At 36.7% G+C, this 26,275-nt stretch overlaps 1 protein-coding gene across 6 annotated transcripts in view; it reads right to left on the bottom strand.

Moving 5' to 3' along the window:
• Window positions 1–624: 624 nt before the first annotated feature.
• Window positions 625–26,275, bottom strand: part of grm8a (glutamate receptor, metabotropic 8a) — a 181,551-nt gene continuing 155,900 nt past the window's right edge. For 4 of the 6 annotated variants that reach the window (XM_058078583.1, XM_058078581.1, XM_058078584.1 and 1 more), the window contains exons 7-13: window positions 25,835–25,974; window positions 23,857–24,003; window positions 20,643–21,064; window positions 18,294–18,660; window positions 5,385–5,525; window positions 3,653–3,758; window positions 630–1,625 (exon numbers count right to left, since the gene is read on the bottom strand). In XM_058078583.1, the coding sequence (XP_057934566.1) occupies window positions 1,576–1,625; window positions 3,653–3,758; window positions 5,385–5,525; window positions 18,294–18,660; window positions 20,643–21,064; window positions 23,857–24,003; window positions 25,835–25,974 (1,373 nt within the window). In that variant the 3' untranslated portion in view covers window positions 630–1,575. Of the gene's footprint in view, window positions 1,626–3,648; window positions 3,759–5,384; window positions 5,526–18,293; window positions 18,661–20,642; window positions 21,065–23,856; window positions 24,004–25,834; window positions 25,975–26,275 lie in introns of all 6 variants that reach the window. The other 2 variants (XM_058078579.1, XM_058078580.1) reach the window with 2 other exon arrangements.

Here is a 26,275-nt window from a genome sequence, read left to right as displayed (position 1 = left end):
CTGTATGCATAAAAATATCAAAATGAAGTCAAATACAAATACAAGGCATTCAGAAGACTTATTCAAAGACGCTGTTTATGATTTAATATTCTAGACCAGTGATTCCCAAAGTGTGGGCCGTGGTGGTACTGCAGGTGGGCCATGAGAGGTCATTACAGATGATTCCTTTTTCCAAATATTATTTTTAAAATGATGTTTACTGTAAAATATTTATTGCACAAGTAAAAACAAATATTTTTTACTCATATAGACAAATAATAATAATAACAATAACAACACTAATAATAATAATTATTCACTCACTCAACAATAATAATAATAATAATTATTATTATTATTAATAATAATAATTATTATTATTATTAATTCGCGAATTATTACATTACACTAACATTGCTGACTTGTGGTCAGGGCCCACTTGAAAATATGAAAAATAAATAATAATAATAATTATTATTATTATAAGTGAAGGATTTGAATGAGTTAATAGATGTTTATATCAACCTTACTATAATAATAATAATAATAATAATTATTATTATTATTATTATTATTTATTTTCCATATTTTCAAGTGGGCCCTGACCACAAGTCAGCAATGTTAGTGTAATGTAATAATTCCCGAATAAAAACTGTTCCAAACTAAAATTCAGCTCTGAACCCTAGAGGTCCCTTCTTGTCTGCCTGCCACTCAGCTCCCTTTTGGGAACACATTTATAGCATTTATAGCTTATGTAGCTTAGTTTCTATTATTATTTAGGAGTGTACGGTTGACTATAGGGGTGTTATTTCATGTCTGGAGAGCTCCAATGGTAGTAAACAGTGTTTCTTTAGTGTAACTACAAATATATTTCATTTATAAAGAAGGAGGCCTACTTCACGGAAGTTCACCTAACAAGACATGCTCATTTAAAGGCGGGGCTGGAGGGGGGTTGGTTGTCACGTACAATCATCCCGCCCATTTTTCCAAAAGGACACGCACCAATCTACGCGTTTGCAAAACATTCCTTTATTATAAATAAATCTCCTTTTTGTATAAAAACGGGGCATGCGTCAACCATGGTGTGTTAGCCAAGACAGCAGAAGAGGAAACACTCATCTCATTATGCAAGGACGACTCATCAGACGACGGTGAGACAAGAATGGAAAAAATCGCCACGACCACAAAAATACTTACGTACAGTAGAGAAGAACACCAAACATGTTTTGAGTCTTCTTTTAAATATCTTTTTTTAAATCTCTAAGTCTGGCCCTTATGGATACAACGTCTACATGGTTCTTTTTTTTTTTTTTTTTTGTTCTTGCTCCGCTCAAGGGTCCTATAATATATTCTTTTTGAACAGTTATGGTCGGACCGATGAGGAGCAGGAAAGCAGGCACACTGACTAGCTGTTTGTGTTCCCACCTCTCAGTGGATGATGCGTAACGACACGTAATGTCTCATGCTTGGATTCCATCGGGCCTTCTGATCGTCCGTAGTTTGTCCGCCGCGCCCGCCTGCCCGCTCGGTGGCTTTTGTTCTTTTGGGCTGCAGACACACACTTCCTGTTCCGTTCGAAGCGTCCCGCTTTTATTTTCAGATGGCGTGATTGCTGTAGCTGACGTACGTCGTCTTAGTTGATGAAACTGAATGACACAAGAAAAGAGAGGAGTACGTTATGGACGCCATAATTGTTTACGCTGAAATGGCTGCCGTTAATTATTCATCATTTTAATCACATCGCAGAAAAACAAATCAGGCCACAGTAAGATTAATATAAACATCTATTAACTCATTCAACCCCTTCAATGCGGCCATTTTAGTTTTCATTTTGACTGATCTTTCAAAGCACACTGAATATTTTGTTCTAAGGCTATATCAACACGAGCCAGGGGAAAGGACAGGAAAGATAAGAGTCCCGCCTTTCATCAGTTTTCTACTGTAATCAGCAGTAGAACATAGGTAAGTTTCAGGGAAATATCAGTTCCTAACAACAAAAGAGAAAAACATTTTTTTTCAAGCTTAACTTTGACTTTTTCACAAATATTTATTCATTCATTTTTTTACCGCTTTTCCTGGAGCCTGGTGGCCAGCCAATCACAGGGCACATATAGACAAACAACCATTCACACTCACATTCATACCTATGGACAATTTGGAGTCGCCAATTAACCTAGCATGTTTTTGGAATGTGGGAGGAAACTGGAGTACCCGGAGAAAACCCACGCATGCACGGGGAGAACATGCAAATTCCACACAGAGATGGCCGAGGGTGGAATTGAACCCTGGTCTCCTAGCTGTGAGGTCTGCGTGCTAACCACTCGACCGCCGTACAGCCCACAAATATTTATGACTATACTATACTAATTTTGAAATATATCACAATGAATTATTGACAATTTGGAAGTTAAGTTGTGTTAAAATCGCCGCTGCTATCCAAAATGGCCGACTTCCTGTTCGTTTAGCAATATGGCTTCTTGAGACTTTTTGGTGCTTCCTGACGTCTCCACAAAGTTTTGCGACGATCCGTGAAACTGGTGGCAGGTGGCGCTAGGAGTTCAATGCTAACCTTCTGCATGTTACACTCGTCCATGCTCTACCACTTCCTCCCTGCTGTTGAGTACAAAAAAAACAATAATATGTCTTTGGGATTGTGCGTTCAGGTTCATAAAAACATATAAATACATATTTGGTACCTGTCATATAGGTGTAATAATACCAATTGTGTTCCATTTCATTAGCCACGCCCACACACAACAGTGGCCAATAGAAACAGAGTCCTCCTCGGTTGTCTCTCAGCCAGTGTTGCCAACTTGGCGACATATTTTTTCAAAAGCAGCTAGCAACAAAGCTATTTTTTCTGGCGTCGTTGGAGAGTTTTCTGATATTTTGGGACTTAAACGTGAAAGCACGTATTGATCTGCAGTTTCTGTTCTGAAAGGTCCACTGACCCAAAGTCAGTGGACTGCCAGCTCAGACAGAGAGCATAGTGGAACTTCATGCAGCCGTCAATCACGCATGCATGATGTTTCGTAATCTTCATTAAATGACGACTCATTACAGAAGGTGTGATGGGTGGAAGGTTGTGTTGGAAGTTACAAGTAGTCCTAACTGCGAGATAAGAGGTGGAGGTCGGCGGCGAGTCCGGATGTAATTATGCTGTCTAGACTTTGAGAGGCGCCGACTGAGATAAAATAGAACAATTATTTAATTTTAATAAAGCGACGGCCATTATTACATTTAAATAAACTAAGCGAACCTCAAGTTCTCACCCAGAAGTTCGCCACGATGCATTCTCTGTCATTATGCTCCTGCTCTGGGTGAATTTGTGTTGCTTGTTATATATATATTTTTTATAGTATTTTTCCAAAATTTTAAAAATATAATTTATATAATGAAGCACTCTGCTACAAACAATGCTTTATGGGAAGAAGTTTAAGTAAGTTTAAGTTGTTTTTTTTATTGTAAACTCGTATTGTTACTTGTGTTGTATATTTCTTAGCTATCCTTTGACTGTTAGGTTGCTGTGTGGTGAGTTTAGCCTTCTATTGACACTGTGAGTCTGACTGTTATATAGAGAGTAACAACATTCTGCCCTGAGAAGTATACGCGGAAATTACGGTACGGTATTTTAATGTGTATAATAGTAAAAAAGTGGTGTTCTCTTACTCACTGTTGGTCTCCATGCTCTCACACAGCTCCGTCTTCACCTCACCGTTAGGTCGATCGCCTCCCTTCTGCCCCAGTTTACCCGACATGGTGGCGGCGGTCACGATGGCCTACGTCATGGAAAGATATGACAGGTTGTAATCATGTCCACACATGACAACATGACACCTGACAAACTTTATTTCACATGACAGAAAATATATTCACAATTTCAGCACTTTTTTTTCCATCTTCATGAGGTCATTTTTGATTTATTTACTTTTTATTTGAATATATTTTTATATTTAATCTAAAACAGCAGTCATATTTTGAGTTGTTTTTACAGGTTGAATGGTTATTTTCTTGCAAAACAAAGTGTACTATGCGATCTTGAATTTATATTAATAAAATTGTCAAGTTTTGCTGATTTACAACACTCTCCAAGGATCTTGGTAACGTCGAGCATAAGCGAGAGCTGTTTTAAATTGTGCTATGGCACACTGCAGAAATAAAATTAACCGCCCAACAAAAATACGGGAAAAAAAATAGAGCAAATGTGATTATAAGTGCCCTTGAGGGCATTCATTCACAAAGTAAGAAGCAGCTGAAATATTGACAAGAATGACGAATAATACAACCGAGCAAGGCCTTTAATTATGTTAACATATGTTAGGTTTTTTTAGTCTTTTTACAAAATTAAGAAATTTAAATATCCAAAATATCAATACATAAATGTGGCCCATTTGCACAGTTTTGAGTTTTTTAGTATGTTGACCTTGGTCGAAAACACTTGGACACAAGTTGCATTCAGGGACATGGCCCCAGGGGTGAAAACCTGGCACTCTAGGTGGAGATTTTTGTATTTCTGATACTATTAAGAAGAAGGTGGTGGTTCTATTGGTTGGGACACCATGGAAAGATTCCAGTCAGGTAATGGACACTCCGTACTCAACAATCAGGACTATAACTAGCAAACTTCTGTCTGTGCTGCGCCAGCTTTTTCTAAAATGGTGCATTCAAGTGCATCACATAACTCCTGGGACACAAGTTGCATTCAGGAACATGGCCCCAGGGGTGAAAACATGGCACTCTGAGTGGAGATTTTTGTATTTCTGACACTATTAAGAAGAAGATGGTGGTTCTTTTCGAGTTGGGACACCATGGAAAGATTCCACTCAGGTAATGGACACCACATAGTCAACAAGCAGGACTAAAACTAACAAACTTTTGTCTGTGCTGCGCCAGCTTTTTCTAAAATGGTGCATTCAAGTGCATCACATAACTCCTGGGACACAAGTTGCATTCAGGGACACGGCCCAGGGGGTAAAAACCTGTCACTCTGAGTGGAGATTTTTGTATTTCTGATACTATTAAGAAGGAGGTGGTGGTTCTTTTCGAGTTGGGACACCATGGAAAGATTCCAGTCAGGTAATGGACACTCCGTACTCAACAAGCAGGACTAAAACTAGCAAACTTTTGTCTGTACTGTGCCAGCTTTTTCTAAAATGGTACATTCAAGTACATCACTTAACTCCTGGGACACAAGTTGCATTCAGGGACACTTAAATCAAAGCAAACATATGCACATGCTGCCCAAAATAGGTGATATTTACCAAAGCAACCACTTGTTGCTTATATAACAATAAAACAACAGACATTGATGATAAAATGGTACAATCTTGATCACATGACATTTTCATACGATTCAACAGCAAGTCGAGTCGAGTCGTCGAGTCGGAATCAATCAATCACTTTACCTTGAAGCTGCGTTTCCGTTTGGGCACGTTCTGCTCGGGGTGAAAGAGGATGATGTAGACTTTGGGCATGTAGAGCATCCCCAGGGAGACGGAGGCCGACAGGCTGAGCGAGATGGTCAGCGTGGTGGTTTGGATGTACATCTAAAAAGGGAGGAGACCACACGGTGTGACAATGAATCATCTGTGACGTCATGGAGGAAAATCACACCTAAAAAGACTCTTTTAAAAGAAACCAAAATGCCCCACTTTCCCGGGAAATATCTTTCAAGCGCTCCAAGTGGTTTCCCTGAGGGATGGAGGACATGCGCATGGCATGAAGGTGTGAGCTGATAACACTGACAATAGCCAGAGGTGGGAAAAAAGAAAGTGCACAGTGAACAATAATCATAATAAGCTGAGCTGGTTGTGTGCATGAGGAAGGGAGTGGAATTTCTGCCTGTAACGCGATTACACGGGAGAGTCTTTTAATTGCCATCTCAAGAGGAGTCGTTGTCTTTTGTGCCAATGATAAAAGCGCTCATCTCAGGATGATTTAACCTTGTTATTTTTTAATTAGCGTGCCCGGCCGCAGACTTTATTACAATGCTCAACGCAATCATGACAAAAGCTGCACTCGAGTGGCAACAAATACTCCATGTATGAGCATCATGTGACATACTCTAACAATGCATCCATACTTCACATGGGAAAATGTACAGATATTTTTAAAATAGTGTGTAAAATTTCCAAATTACAAATTTCCCCACTGAGGGACGAATACAGGCATATCTTAAAATAAAACTTATAGTTAATTAACAAACAATTAATCCTATTATATATACAGTTTCTTATATATTATTTAATACCATCACAATACAGTTTTCCCACATACAGTATATATTCTTAATGCAAATTCTGTAAAATTTTAGCACGCAGACCTCACAGCTAGGAGACCCGGGTTCAATTCCTACCCTCGGCCATCTCTGTGTGGAGTTTGCATGTTCTCCCCGTGCATGCGTGGGTTTTCTCCGGGTACTCCGGTTTCCTCCCACATTCCAAAAACATGCCAGGTTAATTAGCGACTCCAAATTGTCCATAGGTATGAATGTGAGTGTGAATGGTTGTTTTTTTTCTTCATTTTCTATAAAAGGTAAAATACATTTTTGCAGGTTGTGATTATGTATTTATTTTCAGGATATTTTGTTAATTGACGGTTTTGTGGGGTGTTTTTTAAACAAACTTTGGTAAAAAAAAAAAAAATGTCGTTTGTAATTATTTTTGCATCATTTTTGGTGTATAAAACCATAATTACCATTTTGTGTTAACAGACAGCTGTGATAGGCTTAGCGGTAGAAAATGAATGAATGAATAATAATACATACTATAATAACGTCGGACAAATGACAAGTTTTCATATAAATAAACATTGTTTCCACTTATTATTTTCCATGCTAATGTTAACTCATCCAATACCAAAGACATAGTTATGCATTTTTAGAAACTCAAATGCCAAATCCCAACAAATATTTAGCAGGTTTTTTTTTTGCCTCAGAGGCAAAAACAGATGATGACGCAACTCTACACAAATGCATTTCACTTCAGAGCAATTTTAAGCCATAAAACCGGCCACAAGGTGGCAGAAGTGCATTTGATAAGAGCTTGGCAGAGATCCTGTGAATGGAGCGTGGATGAGTGTAGTGTAAACTGTAAATAGTTCATGGTGTTATATTTGTAAATAAATGATTTTGATGTAAAACAACCACATTTCCGTGTTATCTATGTTGGTATAGTTTAGATATATCAGCTGTCTAAAAGCTAAAAAGTATCTTCACAAAAAGATGTTGTTTTTTTTTAGTCGGGAACTGATATTTCCCTGACACTTACCTTCGTGCTACTGCTGATGACTAAAGAACAGAAAAGGGTAGAAAAAAACTTTTTTTTCCTGATGAAAGATGGGAGTCTAACCTTTCTTTTGGTCGGGTCCATGTTTACAGCATATAGCTATAGAACACAATAGTTTGAGTGCCTTGAAAGATCTGTCTAAAGCATCTTTAAAACGGCAAATACTGAAGAAAAATGGCTGGGATTGAATACATTTAAAGTAATATCGTCACACCCTGCATGACCTGTTGGACTATGGTTTGTGTTTCCTTTTATTTCTTTTGTCTAGGTCAGGGGTGGGCAAACTACGGCCCGGGGGCCACATCCGGCCCGCCAAGGGTTTGAATACGGCCCGCCCAATCTTTCAAAAGTATTAATTTAAACTCAACATACATCATGGCCTGAGCCAACCTTTTGATGGTTGTATCAATTTTGTTGTTTGACATGGTCTGTTGTTTACAAAGTGCTCCTGAAAAAAGAGACACAAGCACATAATAATAATAAAAATTAAAATAATTATAATATTATTATTATAACTATTATGATTATTATATTTATTATATTAATGCTAATTATTATATTAATTATATATAATATTGTTATATTTGCATATTTTACATAATAATAATATAATTATTATTTTAATTTTATTTTAATTATTATAATATTTTATTATTTTTAAAATATTTAAATATAAATATAAAATAATAAATAATAATAGCAGATTGCATGACAATTTTACAGATACAATAATACCACGTGGACTGTTACGTGTAAAATATTGTAAAATATATAGTCTGCCCCCCCCCCGGAAATTTTGTGATATCAATGCGGCCCGCGAGTCAAAAAGTTTGCCCACCCCTGGTCTAGGTTCTTATTTACTGGGAAACCATTCGATACACGGGTTAAGATATGATTCAAAAATATCTATTTTAAACACAAACAATTGAATACAATTCGATACAGTGTATAAACAATACAATTAAATGTGATTCAGAGGTCACCGAAGACCTGAATGCGACATTATAAAGAAGCCATAGAATAGAAGCCAGTTCTACACGAGTATATGCACTAAAAAAGCAGTCATACTAATAATTCAAGTTGCAGCATTAATTGGGCCCCAGTGTGGTCACCGCTGTCCACAACGGCTTCATTATCTTCTTACTACAAAAGACGACTTCGGCGTCCGCTGGTTCAAGGCCATCGAGTGGTGCAAAGACTACTTCATGGATAGTCACCCACTGTTAAGACAGTATCAAGGTGCTGGGAAAAAGGTGCGCAGCAATTAAAAGAGCCATAAAGCAGCCCAAAGCCGCCTGTTGTGTATCTTTTAGGATGATCGTGTATAAGAATGGAAATAAGCATTAAAGCTTCCCTATGGTGTTTGTGCAATAAGTCACGTTGTGTTATGGGACAAACTATGCATGCATTAATGTGCAGCCAACATGGGACAGAGTGTTTCTTCCACACCCACTCAGCATCCTTGAACATCTCGCTGCTTGATGTCAGGATCTGACACGGCCTCTCTCTCGCTCTCCGTCTCGCACTCTCTCTCTCTCTCCAGCCTATGTACTCAAAAATGCAATCCCTGCACAGCTCTGAACAGGAATTCAAAAACTTTTCAAAAAACAGTCCTTGAAAAGAACAAGAGACAAACAAGTAGCCTGTAACCAGCAAGGATGTACTGGAAAATCGATATACTATAAGGTCTCAATTCATCTCTTTAAAGGTTATTAGCTTTAATTGTGCTGAAAAAAACTAAACAAAACAGGAAGCACTACATTTTGTTGGATTTGAACAAAAATGAAACGAAAATAAATTTCTGGGGATCACAATAGATGAAAATATGAGCTGGAAACCTCATATTACAAATATACAACATAAGGTGGCCAGAAATATTTCAGTATTGAACAAAGCAAAATTTGTTCTCAATCAGAAATCACTCCACACTCTTTATTGCTCTCTGGTTCTACCATATCTTACTTATTGTGTGGAAATACGGGGCAATAACTATAAAAGGAATCTTCACTTGCTAAATGTACTGCAAAAAAGGTCAGTAAGGATAATTCATAATGCCGCCTACAGAGAACATACTAACTCCTTATTTCTAAAATCACAAATACTTCAACTTGCTGATATAGTTCATCTTCAAACAGCTAAAATAATGCATAAGGCTAAAAATAACCAATTAAAAATGTCATCCAATACTTCTCTACAAGAGAGGAGAAATATGATCTCAGGGAAGAAGTACATTTGAAACACTTCTATGCTAGGACTACGTTAAAAAGCCATAGCATTTCAGTATGTGGAATCAAACTATGGGATGGATTGAGTAAGGACCTCAAACAATGCACAATGATGAGCCAATTCAAGAAACAATACAAGCAGTTGATGTTTGCTAAATACAAGGATGAAGAGTCTTCAACCAGTCATGATGTGCTATATATGTATATATATCACTATATTGACACTTACGATGGTACCCATTATGTCATTGTATGGTCATATCACCTCGTACTTCGGTACGAGGTACATTATTTTAAAAAAAAAATAAAAATGAAAAAAAAAATCTTAAACTGTATTATGGAAAGCAGGAAGTGAACAAATGTAACAGTTACTGATTGTAAAAGTACCAGATGGAGGGGTAGGATTTAATAAGCTTTGCTTCTTCCTACTCCTTTTGGACATGTGGAACTGTGAACTGATTATGTGATGCATTCAATTGTAATCTGATGCATGTTCAAATGAAATTAAACCATTACCATTTAAGCATCGGTTGAGCCATATGGACTTATCCACCAGTCAGCTCTTAAAATACATCTGTTTTTGACTAATTACAGTGCTTTCCCTTTTGTACAGAACACAAACCTTTCATGTGAAGGCCACAGTGCACTAAAACGCTGTATTTTCCCAACTTGGCTCCAGTCGACTATTTATTTGTAAATTTGCCAACTTTCTACTAATGACTGCACGCCGTCTTTCTCCTGAAGTCTGAAAACGTACATTTTCTTTGAGTTTGTCAGTCAGGCAAGAAAACGGGAATCTACTTTCAAGTCACAAAAACAAGACAGTTGTATTACTTTTGCAGGGAAGCTAAATATGACAACACAAATATGATGTACGTAGGTTCTCCACAGGACAAAAACATGCTATATTCTGTTCTTTGTTAGTCATGATGGATTATTTTCATTCGTAAGCACAAAATCGGTCTCTCAAGGATAATATGTCATTTCTACAAATCAGTGTTATTTTGTACCAAAGCAACCATTCATATTATGTTGCTACAAAAACACACAAAAGTGATTTTTGTGAATAAGTAAGAAAATAGGAATCTATTTCCAAGTAAACACCAAAAAAAAAAAAATCTGTCCATCACAGAATGTGATGAGCAAGCCACAAAAATACTCCATTTAGTTCCCTTTTGTTGGCTATGGTCTGCAATTTGTATTAGTCATAAACAAGTACAGTCATTTCTAGTGTATAGACCCAGTCCAAATATCTGGTCCCAATCCTTGACTTTGGCCTGAACTTTGTGGACAACTGTGAGGTGGTCTGTAAAACCGGACACCAGCATCTGCGATGTGTCTGTTTTGGTTTGGAGACCACCCTTAACCAGATTGGCGAATGGTGTGGCAAGCATATCGAACAATCACAGGTGAGCTTGGAGTCACTTTATACCAAGCAGTTGCTGAGACTGAGCTCCAGGATTACGCAGGACCCTCTGCACCCCTTGGACCACCTGTCCTAGTATCTGCATTCAGGTCCCAAAATGCAGAACCAAGAGATACAGGCACGGTTTGATCCCAGCGGCGATAAGGGCAATGGACTCACACCGCGGCTTGTGCGATGATGCGGCTAAAACTACATTTCCCATGATGCTGAGAGGGCAGCTTCAGGAAGTAGTGGATGTTTTGAATTCTTATGAAACAATTGTGTTTTGATCTGGCAAATCTCAAGTACTGTATTTGAGTATGGTAATGGTGATGGTTTAATTTCATTTGAACATGCATCAGATTGCAATTGAATGCATCCCATAATCAGTTCACAGTTCCACATGTCCAAAAGGAGTAGGAAGAAGCAAAGCGTATTAAATCCTACCCCTCCATCTGGTACTTTTAACTGTTACATTTGTTCACTTCCTGCTTTCCTAATATAATTAGAGTTTTTATTTATTAATTTTTATTTATTAATTTTTATTTTTTTGTCCCGTACCAAAGTATGAGGTGATATGACCATACATGACCATATGACATAATGGGTACCATAGTACTAACTGTCAATATAGTGATATCTATAGCACATCATGACTATATTGACAGTTACGATGTGCTATGTATATATCACTATATTGTCACACAAGTCACACAAGGCCAAAAATTGATAATTAGGTAGAAATAAAAACATACATAAGTCGCACTGGAGTATAAGTCGCAACAGTTTTTTTCATTTATAAGTCGCTCTGGAGTATAAGTCGCAGGAACAGCCAACCTATGAAAAAAAGTGTGACTTATAGTCCGGAAAATATGGTAAATTACCTGCAAAAAATGCGACTTATACTGCAGTGCGACTTATGTATGTTTTTTTTTTCTACCTAATTATGCATTGTTGGCCTTGTGCGACTTATATTCCGAAGCGACTTATAGTCCAGAAAAAACGGTATTTCACAAACTACTTGACCAAACTAGACATTACATCTTAGAGCACTTTACTTTTGTGAAGAACCCACAATTGCCATGAAAACCAAACATAGTAGACAACTTGACTACGTTTTGTTAGATTTTGTTGTTTGTGGTACGGTATTTTCACCAAAAAAGCTACTTTTCCGCTATTCCAAGTGCTACTTTGAACGCTGGATGTTGTCAGAGGTTAAAAAAAAATAGTCGAAAATGTTACAATTATCCATCAAAATTGGAGTTTTTTTTTCCCCTGAGAACCACAGCATGACGGGTCAATATGATTCCAAGATGGCCGTGAGCCGCATGAGAACACAATACATCTTTCTGCCTCTTGTTGACTTTCTCCAACTCAATTTACGCTTCCTCCTTCAGCTTCCTACCGCTCAACCTTCTCATCGCTCCGGATTACTTTTTGGATTGATTACGCCTGCTTAAAGGATGTGGGCGGTCGCTCGCACGCCGCCATAAATCTGTGCGTTAGATTTGTGGCAGGGGGGAGACATAAAGATCGCGTGTGATCTTTATTTAGTCCACACGAGCAGCATCAAGGGGAAAAGTGGGCGTGTCCTCTTTTACCTATACTGGCGAGAGTCCTGCGTCAGTTATGCTTCTTTATGTCTCTTTGATGAAGTGTCGGGATGCTCAATGTGAGTCACAGCAGAGGGAGAGAGAGAGAGCTAGGTCTCGCTAACCATCACAGAAGCAGGCAAGTATTGTTTGGAAATAGGTCAAGCAACCATGCTTTTTCATCCAGCCCGCAGGAGCCCCCCCCCCACCAGCCCCCACAACCCCGATAGCGCCTCCATCCTCGCTCAAAATCCCCTCCATCTTTCTCCTTTGGAGCCAAAATTCTCTCCAAAGTTGGAAAATAACATGCAAATGTCTTGCATTCATTACCAGCTTGTGCAGGAAGACTATCTGCCCAAATTCTTAATGACTTTGCTCGTTAACGTACACTCCATGGACACATATACACTTCTGGGAAGACTTTACACAAGATGTTTTTGTCTATATGTTAGATCAGGGGTCTCAAACATGCGGCCCGCGGGCCAAATGTGGTCCGCAGGACACTAGTTTGAGGCCCCCGCCTTGATATGAAAGTTTAATGTTTGTGCGGCCCGTGCAAGTTTGATATGGATGCTGTATGGTATCATGTACCCAGAAACAATTATTACGTTTGATTAATGTTCATGTTAAAGGTTAAATAACTGTTAATAGTTATCCTCCCTATCCGTGTGGAAGTGGTAAGTTTTTGGCTATTTAAGTTTAAAGGAAATAACTTGAAGGCTACCGTTTAGGTCGCTAGCTCTCTAGTTTGCGAGTTAGCATGTGTCTCAAAACCCTGCAGTTGCGCAATATGTTGTAAATAAAAAAAGTATGAATGTGACTATAGTCGTGTTTTGTCATGTCTACAGGGCTCTAATAATGCTTTGTTAATTTTAATCTAATAATATAATAATAAAAAAAACACTAAATAATAATAAAAAAGAATTAAAAAAATAATAAATAAAAATGTTTAAAAAATAATGAATTATTTTACTCCTAATACTTTAATATTACCAGCAATAACACAGAATTTCAGTATTCTACTAATTAAGCACACTACAGAGCACCTAAAATGTTTCTAAAAACAAACATGGCTGACAAAATGTGCTACATACAAAATTTTGCTGACATTTTGTTAGCTTGTGGTGATTATCAGACATTAGTATCATTACCAAGAACAAGTTATCTATTTTCACCGCAATATACGTCAGGTTTCAAATTACAGCACATTAACATTACAAAGAACCAGAAATGCTCATAAAAACACAAACATGGCTGACAAAATGAGCTATAAACACCATTTGTTTTTGGTACTTGACAGACATTAGTATCATGACTAAAAAGGAACCTATTCCATCCCAAAATATGTCCGTTTGTTACTAAGTATGTCCATTAAGATCATGAAAACACAAATGTGGCAGACAGAATGCGCTATAAACACGATTATGCTGACAAGGAAGAAAGGAATCTATTTCCACCCCAAAAATATCTTCATTTTTTACTCATTAAAAACTGTGTTGCCTAGTTGTATTAACTTGTCGCTTGTATTTCAGTTGCAAGTGTGCATATTCAATATATTTGTGTATACTGTGTATTAAGTTTGTCCTAAAAGTGTTTCCGTAGTCAGGAAGTAATCACTTGCTAGTGAGATGTACTATAATGTTCGCTGTAAAATATATATATATATATATAAAAAAGGAACAAAGAAACAAACAAAAGTGTTTTATACAACAACTAAATGCTAAAATTCAATGTACATAATATTGGACTTGTTTAAAGTTGCCCTAAAAATTGCTAATGCTAATCACGAATGCCACGAATGCAATAGCATATGTGGGCCTTCTATAGCTAGCTTTGAGCTAGCATATTTTTTTGAATGCATTTCTTTTATGTTTCATGTCATTGTTATATCATATTATTATGTTATATGCTTTGTATATTATATGCAAATTTTGACTTTATTTCTGTATGTTTAGTTTTACAGTGATTCATGTGAAAGCTTTCAAATGGAACTGCAAAGTCTTTGTTTTGAAACTGTTAACTGTTCCACTCAAACACGTTAGGATCAAATGATTAGCCCATAAATAATAATAATAATATACATATTTTTAAAATGCAGAAATATATATATATATATATATATATATATATATATATATATATATATATATATATATATATATATATATATATATATATATATATAATTATATATATATATATATATATATATATATATATATATATATATATATATATATAATTATATATATATATATATATATATAATTATATATATATATATATATATATATATATAATTATATATATATATATATATAATTATATATATATATATATATATATATATATATATATATATATATATATATATATATATATATATATATATATATATATATATATATATATATATATATATATATATATATATATATATATATATATAATTATTTATATATATTTGCTCTATTTTTGTCTAAATGTGTGCATAGTCAATATATTTGTGTATACTGTGTATTCAGTTTGTCCTAAAAGCGTTTCCGTAGTCAGGTAAGTAATCACTTGCTAGTGAGATGTATAATGTTCGCTGTTGCGACTCCGAAATAAAAAAATATATATATATATAAAAAGGAACAAAGAAACAAACAAAGGTGTTTCATACAGCAACTAAATGCTAAAATGGGAAGTACATAATATTAGACATATTTAAAGTTGCCCTAAAAATCGCTAATGCTAATCACGAATGCTACTCGCTAGCAGATGTAGGCCTTCTATAGTTAGCATTGAGCTAGCATATTTGTTTGAATGCATTTCTTTTATGTTTCATGTCATTGTTTTATCATATTATTATATTATATGCTTTGTCGATCACATTTTGACTTTATTTCTGTATGTTTAATTTTACAGTGCTCAAATGCACTACATACAGCTCTCAAATGTTAGCTGTTAGCTGTCCACTTAGCTAGCAATGTTAGCCAGAGCAGAACAAATATATTAGGATCAAATAATTAGCCTATCAATAATAATATTAGTATACACATTTTTTTTAAAAATGCAGAAATAATGTCATTATTTTTATATATTTGCTCTAATTTTTGTCTAAATGTGTGCTAAAATAATAATGAGTGACTGGCTTGTTACTTTCCTCTCCAGAATAATGCTGAGTAAACAATCGAGTATGGGGTAAATTGCTTAATTGGATGATACCGCCATCACTGAAGCAGGATATAAGACAACATGAAGGCAAACGTAATCATAATGTGAGTCCACCTCTTCTTATTCGAGCCCCCCCCATGCATCAGCAAGTCACATCATTACTATTTATCCCCTCCTCTTCTGTACACCGGACAGGATATTCCAATTAAAAAGGACATATACAAGTTGGTGGATATCCCGGATCCACAGCACGCCATAACACACACACACACACACACACACATAAAGCCGCAACGTCTAATTAGGTCCGTAAACATGTCACAATCCAACGCACTGATGCTCCAGTCTTTGTTGTCACAAACATGATGCAACACTTCACTGCCTACAAATAACAGACGCAGCAAAATATATGCAAGGTCACTGCCTCTTCAGATTGCCTTCATTGAATATTCATGAGGACAGAGCCACGCCATTGGCTGAGAGCAGAAGCTTGTGCATCAACAGACCAATCAGGTCGCTAGAACTGAATGTGCACTTCCGTTAAGCAAGAATATGATAGCCAGAAACACATTTCTCAAATATTATACATCCTAGCGACATTTTGTGTCATTCTGTTTATTTTTTTTTCATACAATTGCGGCTGTGTTGCATCAATAGGAGTCCTTAAATTAGCCCAAAATGGCAAAGCTTACACAGAAACTGAAATATTTGTTCCCAATGATCAAAAAGGTACAATTGAAACTCTTAGCAAATGCAATCCGTTGATATTTCCATTTGGATTATGGCATTTTTACACTAGATGGCGCCATTTTTCCCATTCAAAGCATGCAGCAAAATTTTTACATTACATTGATAGCAAGCTACCGGTCCATTGCTTGACTATATGAGCAATCAGCTGACAAATCAATGAATTAAATTCTAATGATATCCATTTAAATTGTAGCAAGGCTGGTTAAAATATAACAAAAACCAAATGACACTTCAGCCATTTCCCAAAGGAACGCTTCTTTTTCGCTGTCAAAACTGGGCTAAAGTGCAGCCACAAAGGGAGCTGTAATATAAAAAAATATAAAAATAAAATGCATGAGTGACACTCCAAAGTTAGGAGACGTTTTACCCGCCGGCTCTTCCATTGCAGGAGTGGGAGTACTGTCGTGAAGCTTCAGTGGACTCCGAGGTATAGTGAGCTCCTTTGCTTGGGAGGAGGAGGAGGATGACAAAATAGGGCAGACTGTTGACATTTCAGAATGTGCGGCTGGATAACTTTCTGTGACATTTTCCTTCGTTTTTCGAAATATATCCCTCCCCCCCTCCCCTAAAAAAACTTTGATTCAACAGGGTAAATTCTTGCTCGTTTGGCAGGCTTCATTTTGGCTTTACAAGTTCTTTGTTCCGGGCTGCATGGCGGTCGAGTGGTTAGCGCGCAGACCTCACAGCTAGGAGACCAGGGTTCAATTCCACTCTCGGCCATCTCTGTGTGGCGTTTGCATGTTCTCCCTGTGCATGCGTTTCCTCCCACATTCCAAAAACATGCTAGGTTAATTGGCGACTCCAAATTGTCCATAGGTATGAATGTGAGTGTGAATGGTTGTTTGTCTATATGTGCCCTGTGATTGGCTGTCTTGCCCGAAGACAGCTGGGATAGGCTCCAGGACCCGCCGAGACCCTCTTGATGGATAAGCGGTTGAAAAATTAATGAATGAATGAATTTTGCCCATCGACCAAAATCCTGAACACGATCCTGTCTATCGTCTCGTCTCGTGAGTGACACCCGAACTATTAAGTGGATTGAATTTTTTTCCATGGCCTAAACATATTTTGTCCAACACCCTGGAAGTTTACATGTTCTCCCTGTGTATGCGTGGGGTTTTTTTTTCCGTGTACTCCGGTTTCCTCCCACATTCCAAAAACATGCTAGGTTAATTGGCGACTCCAAATTGTCCATAGGTATGAATGTGAGTGTGAATGGTTGTTTGTCTATATGTGCCCTGTGATTGGCTTTCTCGCCCGAAGACAGCTGGGATAGGCTCCAGCACCACCGCAACGCTCGTGAGGATAAGCGGTAGAAAATAAATGAATGAATGAAAAGTTCTTTGTTCCATCCATGGACATTGATGTCAACATGAATGCAGAATGCCGTTGGTAGCAAATAACATCACCAAACATCAAACCTCGGTTAGCATAGCTACGGCTGCCAAAACTCTTTTTTTAATTGAGCAAATGCACATATTTTATCTCCAAAAAAGCATTCAGTAAGGAAATAGAAAGTATCTGTTAGTAAAAATCCATGACTGTAATGTCAGTGGTCAATCCCGACATAATAATGTCGTAAAATGGACAGGAAGCTCATAAATGCGACACGATCGCTCACATATCACTGAATTGTTCAGAACAGGGGTCCCCAATCAGTGGTCTAAGACCTCCAACTGTGCCGCAAAACATCAGAAATGCACCTTATTTTTGGAAATAACTATGTCAAATTAAATGTAAACATATACAGAGTATATGCATAAAGAGACAAACTTTGTTAAGCTTTCTCACAGGGACTGCTGGAAAAAAAACATTCCATGGCAATGAAGATAATGGCAAGACAAGAAAGAAGCAAAATTCCACCCAAATGATAACATTCAGAAAATGCAGAACCTACCCTCTCCGCAGACTGAGACGTTCCAAAGAAGATAGGTATGAAAGCCAGCCAGATGATACAGGTGGTGTACATGGTGAACCCGATGGGCTTGGCCTCGTTGAAGGTTTCGGGTACGCCACGTGTCTTGATGGCGTACACCGTGCACGTCACCATCAGCAGGATGGAGTAACCCAAAGAGCAGATGAGGGACAGGTCTGAGATGTCGCATTTGAGGACGCCGCGGGCCGACAATGGGTCCTGGGTCCGCTGCTCGCCATAGTCCACCACCGTGTGAGGCGGGTCCACGGCAAACCATACGAAAACGCCCAGGAGTTGGACGGAGATGAGGGAGAAGGTGATGACCAGCTGGGAAGCTGGAGAGATGAACCTAGGAAAGAAAAAATTACAATGAAAAGTATTAGTAGTATAAACTACACACTCATATTTATCGTCTTGCACAGTTGTGCATCGTTTTTATGTCCTTGTTAGACCCGGTTTGTGCTGCGCTCTGAAGGGAATAGTTAACAACATGGTAAGAGATTTTAGTTTTAGTTTAGATTTTTAGATGGGTTTTCTAATAATCTATTAGCCTTATAAAATAATGAACTTGGATTAGCAGCCATACCAGGAGATTGATGCAGAGGACTGACAGTTGTTGATAGTGGGCCTCTATGCAAAAATGTAGATTCTGCTTTGAAAATCATCTGATTCATTTTAATAGTTTGTGAAATGCATGGAAATGTGTTTTTCTTTGGAAAACAAAGAAGTGATCTCAAACTTTTGAGCAGTAGTGTAAGTGTAGCCTAAACAACATAACTACTTTGCTAGCAGCTTGGAATCAGAATATGGTTTTCTTTATGGGGGCATTTGTGTTCTGTCTTAATAAGCTGATGTTTAGTTTATTGCCAGTGGTACAGGAGTGATTTGGAGTAGCAGATACTGGAGCCTAAAGCGCCATCTTGGTGCTGAAAAAAACACAAGTCCCGAAAAATCAATTTTCAAAAATTTAGATTTGCTCTAGGATGGATGGATGATAGCTAGATAGATGGATGGATAGATAGATAGATGATAGATGGATGGAGAGATAGAAGTCGCGAAAAATAATTTTCAAAAATTGAAATTTGCTCTAAGATGGATGGATGGATAGATAGATAGATAGAAGTCGCGAAAAATACATTTTCAAAAATTTTAATTTGCTCTAGGATGGATGGATGGATGATAGATAGATAGCTATATAGATGGATGGATAGATGGATGGATAGAAGTCGCAAAAAATAAATTTTCAAAAATTTTAATTTGCTGTAAGATGGATGGATGATGGATGGATAGATACAAGTCGCAAAAAATAAATTTTCTAAAATTTAAATTTGCTCTAAGATGGATGGATGATGGATGGATAGATAGAAGTCGCGAAAAATAATTTTCAAAAATTGAAATTTGCTCTAAGATGGATGGATGGATAGATGGATGGATAGATAGATGGATGGATGGATGAATGGATAGATGGATGGATGGACAGATAGAAGTCGCAAAAAATAAATTTTCAAAAATTGAAATTTGCTCTAAGATGGATGGATGGATGGTTGAATAGATGATAGATGGATGGATAGATGATGGACAGATGGATGGATAGATAGAAGTCGCAAAAAATAAAATTTCAAAAATTGAAATTTGCTCTAAGATGGATGGATGGATGGATGGATGGATAGATGATAGATGGATGGATAGATAGAAGTCGTGAAAAATAATTTAAAAAAATTGAAATTTGCTCTAAGATGGATGGATGGATGGATGGATGGATAGATGGATAGATGGATAGATGGATAGATGGATAGATGGATAGATGGATAGGATAGATGGATAGATAGATGATAGATAGGACGGATAGACGAATAGACAGACAGATAGACAGATAGACAGATAGACAGATAGACACCGGGAGCCAAAGCAGCCGCAGCCGGACAGGGTGCCGCCATCTTGAAAAAAAAAAAAAAACACCCAAAAAATAGCCTCCTAATTAGCTTATTTCTACAAATAAAAGGCCGCCTACAGTATGTAGGAACCTGTAACATTTTGTTTTTGTTTGTCCGTGGCAAGGAAACAGATGGTCTCCTTGCTGGTGGACACTCTTGACTTCCATGAAATGCAACATTACCATTCGAGCCACTTGTATGACACCCTGTGCCAGGACCGTCTCCCACCGAGCGCAAATAGGTGAGTGTGAGTTCATGCCTGATAAATAATGTATGAGCAACATAATGATGAACAACGGCGGCGAGCGCCCTGGCAGAAGAGGTTAAGGCCTCGTGCGAATACGACACAACGAGCGCAGGGAAAGTATCACTTACATCAACCTTGACTGTCACCTACCTTGGCGCCGTCACCGACTTCTTCCCTTGCTCGAAGATGCGATGTATCCTGTTTGTCTTGGTCAGCAAGGCGGCGTAGCTGAAGCACATGCCCAATCCCAGGAAGATCCTCCGGAAGGAGCACACGCCGACATCCGGGGCGGCGATCATTAGGAACGTGATGGCGTAACACAGGAAGATCCCCGTGAGGAGCACGTAGCTCATCTCCCGACCCGACGCCCGCACGATGGGCGTGTCGTTGAAGCGCACAAAGGTGACGATGACGAAGGACGTGGCGATGATGCCCAGCATGGAGATGAAGACGGGGATGACCGCCCAAGGGGAGTGCCACTCCAGCTTGATGATGGGGATGGCTACGCAGCCCGTGCGGTTGGCGTCGGGTCGCATCTCGTACGGGCACAGCTCGCACATGAACTCTGAAGCCTGGAACCCAATTTTTCATGTTTTATTTACTAATTGTGTAAAACATGAAAAAACATAATATTGTCAATTATTTATGCCTATGTAATGCAGTACAACCACAATTGATTATTATTATAAAAATCAGAAGTAAAAAATCAAGTTTAATTAAAAAAGAATGATTTAAATGAAATATTTTCAATATTTAATCATTTATATGATAAATATAATTATATATTAATTAGATAATAATTTATATTTATATTTATATTTATATTTATATTTATATTTATATTTATATTTATATTTATATTTAATAATTTAAATGAAATGTTTTCAATATTTCATTTAAATTAATATTTATTATTATTTGTTTATTATTATTTAAAATATGATATAAATATTCTAAAGACTATTTTTTATTATACATCAAAATGATTATATTTTTTAAACAAACATTTTCTATTAATTAAATAATTTTTTTATATGTATTTATTATTTTTTATTCATTTATTTGATTTGATTAATTTAAACACTATTGATCAACACCAAAGTGAAGAAAAAAAACATATATATTAACTACAGTTGATAATTCTAAGAAAAATCAGGTTTAATTAAAAATTTAAATGACATATTTTAAATATTTCATTTAAATTTTTATTTATTATAATTTATTTATTATTAATTATTACCTATTATTAATTGTTAAATATTTAAAATACTATATAATATAATATTATATAATATAAATATATATAAAATATTTTACTATATATCAAAATTATTATACTATTTAAAGAAATATTTTCTATTAATTTAAAATAATATTTTATATGTATTTATTATTTTTTATTCATTTATTTGATTTGATTAATTTAAACATTATTGATCAACACCAAAGTGAAGAATAAAATATATCTATTTTTATATACATATGCATTGCGCTTGAGATATTTTCCTGAATTATGCTGTTATGAACATACAACTGTACGTACAGTTACTGTACGAGACCGTACTGTACCGCATTATGGTATATACTGTACTGCTTTTATGTGGCCTCTGTGAAGTAACTTGTATGTTATTGTTCTGCCCTTGCTTTATGGCGCCCCGCTTGTTTTTTTCGTCAAGGCGCTATAACTGGTTCCACTGCTCGGGTCCCAAATCTCCAGTAAATGTGTCAGCGCCATTATTGATCCGCTTGCCGCTGCTCGTGTCAGCAAAATTAGTATTGATTGCCCCCCCTGACAATCACCGCCTGCTTGCCGTTATGCTTCATATTTGTATCCATCCTTTTGACTCTTCCTGAACAAAGCCAGTCTTTGCACTATACTTGCTAATGGATTTGATTCCCTTGAAAGGAGGAAGATTTGCTTTCAAATTTAATCAAATGGGGCCTTTGCGATGTTAAGTAGACTTTTTTTTTTAATGTTTGCCATGCCGTGAACTTTCTGTCCTCCCTTGGAAGTTGTTTTTCCATATTCCGGAGGGCGCTACTGAGTGAGTTTTTGGGGCTCATGTGTGATTGCCCCCAAATACCTACAGTATTCAAAGCATAATGTTATTAATCATTGTTAAGAGTAATAATAACAAAATACTAAGCATTCATTCATTCATTTTCTACCGCTTATCCTCACAAGGGTCACAGGGGTGCTGGAGCCTATCCCAGCTGTCTTCGGGTGAGAAGCGGGGGCCAGCCAGCCAATCACAGGGCACATATAGACAAACAACTATTCACACTCACATTCATACCTATGGACAATTTGGAGTCGCCAATTAACCTAGCATGTTTTTGGAATGTGGGAGGAAACCGGAGTACCCGGAGAAAACCCACGCATGCACTGGGAGAACATGTAAACTTCCAGGGTGTTGGACAAAATATGTTTAGGCCATGGAAAAAAATTCAATCCACTTAATAGTAGTTCGGGTGTCACGGGACAGTCAACTCACGAGACGAGACGATAGACAGGATCGTGTTCAGGATTTTGGTCGATGGGCAAAATTCATTCATTCATGCACGGGGAGAACATGCAAACTCCACACAGAGATGGCCGAGGGTGGAATTGAACTCGGGTTTCCTAGCTGTGAGGTCTGTGTGCTAACCACTCATCCACCGTGCAGCCATGATTACGTATAAAATACAATAAACTATTTTTATGATTGTCTATCTGTCCCCGTTTTTCCATGTTTGGTTGCCCTAAAATAATAATAATAATACATTTTATTAGTATAACGCTTTTCATAACGCTTTTCAGAGTACTCAAAGACGCTTTACAGTAGAGAAAAAAAAGAGTTGAGTAAAAACAGAGTAAACGATGCATTAAAATATAATATCCATACCAGTTTTGTAGGTGATGAGAAGGACTTTGAAATGGTTACGTTGGGGGACGGGAAGCCAGTGGAGGTTTTTAAGAACCGTAATGTCATGTGTTCACGGGAGCGGGTGGAGGTGAGGAGGCGAGCAGCTGAGTTCTGAATATATTGTCGTTTGTTTTGGATGTTGTACCGTAAAGAATACTGTTGCAGTAGTCGATTCTGGATGTGATAAACGCGTGGATCAGGGATTCAGCAGCAGCAAATGAAAATTTTGAAATTTAAATTTTTTTTACATTTTTAAAAATTTAAAAAAATTTAAAAATGTTCAAAATTTTAAAAGAATTTAATTTTTTTTAACATTTTTAATTTTTTTTTTTACAGTTTTTGAAATTTAAAAAGTTTTAAAAATTTGAAACATTTTAAAAAATTTAAAATACATCATGTTAGTACTAATTAATAGTCATAATAAGTGAGAGACTGTTTTGTTGAAATGTTGGTGTTACCTGGTAGTGGTAGCCCTCACAGCGTTCACAGTGCCAGCAGCAGGGTACCCCCTTCACCACCTTCTTCCTCTCCCCAGCACGGCATGGGAGGCTGCAGACCGAGGCTGGCAGTGATGGGTCGCCCGTCTTCCAGCGCATGGCCTCCACCTGGAGGATATTAAAAGGGCACAGGAACCGAGTCAAAACAAACACACACTGTAATATGCAGTATATAGAGCTTTAATGCACATCCTCATCGCTGTGCACCCCCCCTGTTGCCCAACCAACCCTTTTGGTTTTTAAGGAAATCAGTGGTTAAAAACAAAGCCGGGGAAAAACTAGTGTAATAATAGGGAACTTAAAGGACCCATCAAAATGACATGTTTTAACAGAAAATAGTGTTTTTCATTCCTGTCCACTATTTGGCAGCTGGCTGGGCCATGCAAATATATCTGTCAGGAAAAATAATGACTTCACGTCCTTATGTGTCCGCGCGCCTGAGCAGAAGTGCAAATTAGTGCGGTTTGAAACTTTTTTTTTTTTTAAACATCTCGTGATGCTTGATCGCTTCCACAGTAGATATGCTTCTCCCGTTCATGCCTTATTTATAAGATTTACTTTTTTTCTCTCCACAGAAAACACACTCATTGCCCAAAATGTAATTTTAACAGCTGACAGGTGGTATTGTACGAGAATTGTAATTAATGTCAGTGAAGATGTAATTAAATATTGATCAAAGTGTGATTTTTTTTTCCCTTTTTAGCCAAAAAAACACATAGCACGTACAGCAACCCTCATTTATCAAGATTAACTGGTACCAGACCTGACCGTGAATTATGTGAGTAGGATTCCTTATTTAGAAGTGGAATACTTTTGTAAGAAAACCTGTTTCCAACCTTCTAAATACGGGTTTCAACATTATTAGAGCCTTCTATATAATATAGTAACACCCCTCAAACCACCTTTACAATCATATGACCCAATTTAGTAGACATAATAAGAGAAAATAAGATACTTTAGATGATACTTTAAGTGTGTTGTGTGTTGCTATAAATGTGCTATAAACTGAACATTTTCATAGTTAGAAAACCTGTTTTCGACCTTCTAAATTCGGGTTTCAACATTATTAGAGTCCCTCGCACCGTCACTCTTCCAACCTCACTCTATCGCGGTTTTTCCAAAAAATATCACATTAAAATAATACATTTCTGAAAAAAATTATAAATTAAATTAAATTAAATTATTATATAATATTATATTATTATATAATTATGTAATTTTTATTATACATTTTTAATTATAAATTATCAATTATAATTTTTTTCAAAAATGTATTCTATTATATATAATAATAACGATTATTATTATTTATTATACATTTGTATTATACATTTTTGAAAATAAAAATTATATTTTTTACAAAATGTATTATATTATATTATATTTTATTATCATTAAATAATAATAATTATTATTATTTATTATACATTTTTATTATACATTTTTGAAAATAAAAATTATTTTTTTTCAAAACTGTATTATATTGTATTTTATTATTATTATTATTATTATTATTTATACGGCATTTTTTATTATGCATATTTGAAAAAAACGCAATAGAATGAGGTTGGAAGAGTGACGCTGCGAGGGACTATTGTCTTAATTTTTTAATGCATAACTGCTTTGTTTGCATGGTTTGGTGGGTTTTACGTTTTTGGAATATCAATCTAGCATTCCTGTTAAACTTCTTTTGACATAAAATCCAAAACCGGCTACCCTGAGCAGGGCCGTTTACAGCGGGTATTAAGTATAAACAAATCACTGAGCACCGGTTTCTCTCTCCACGGCCAATAATCCATCATGCAGAAAGCATTCATCGTCTATTGGTCTGTCATCTGGACGTTTTTAATGAAGCCCTGTGTGGGTTTAGAACCCCAGACCCAACTCCGAGTTTGCATCTTGATAACATGCAGCTGAAATTAGAGAAAAAAAATACCACCTTGAGGTGCAGCTTATTGGTCCAGGATCCAATGACTCTGTACTCTGCAGTGGATCTGTTGGTGATCTGGTACTGGAAGATGTCATATCGTCCCGGAGCGTCGCCGTTCTCATTGAAAACCACCGGTGTGCCAGCACTTCCTGTGAAAATAAAAGATAATTGGAGGGAATCCAAGCCTGTCATTGAAAATATGATTATCCATACGTGGAGTATTAACGTAAGAGATGTTCCCTCAGACTTTCAGCCTATTTATAATGTATGCAGTATTCAGCTGGGGGGGAATGCATGACTACATTTATGTCTTTGCTTTGCTCGCCGCCAATAACCTTTATTTCTCTTTCTGTTCTGTTTGTCCCCGTCTCTTTTCCTTCAGTCTTTCTTTTATGGGGAGACAAGCCAATCGGAAATCCAATTACGATGTACATGTGGAGGGAATACTGC

The sequence above is a fragment of the Doryrhamphus excisus genome, chromosome 7 (assembly GCF_030265055.1).
Source record: "Doryrhamphus excisus isolate RoL2022-K1 chromosome 7, RoL_Dexc_1.0, whole genome shotgun sequence".
NCBI lineage: Eukaryota > Metazoa > Chordata > Actinopteri > Syngnathiformes > Syngnathidae > Doryrhamphus > Doryrhamphus excisus.
The sequence above is the reverse complement of the archived record's forward strand: the minus strand, read 5'-3'. Positions and strand labels throughout refer to the sequence as shown.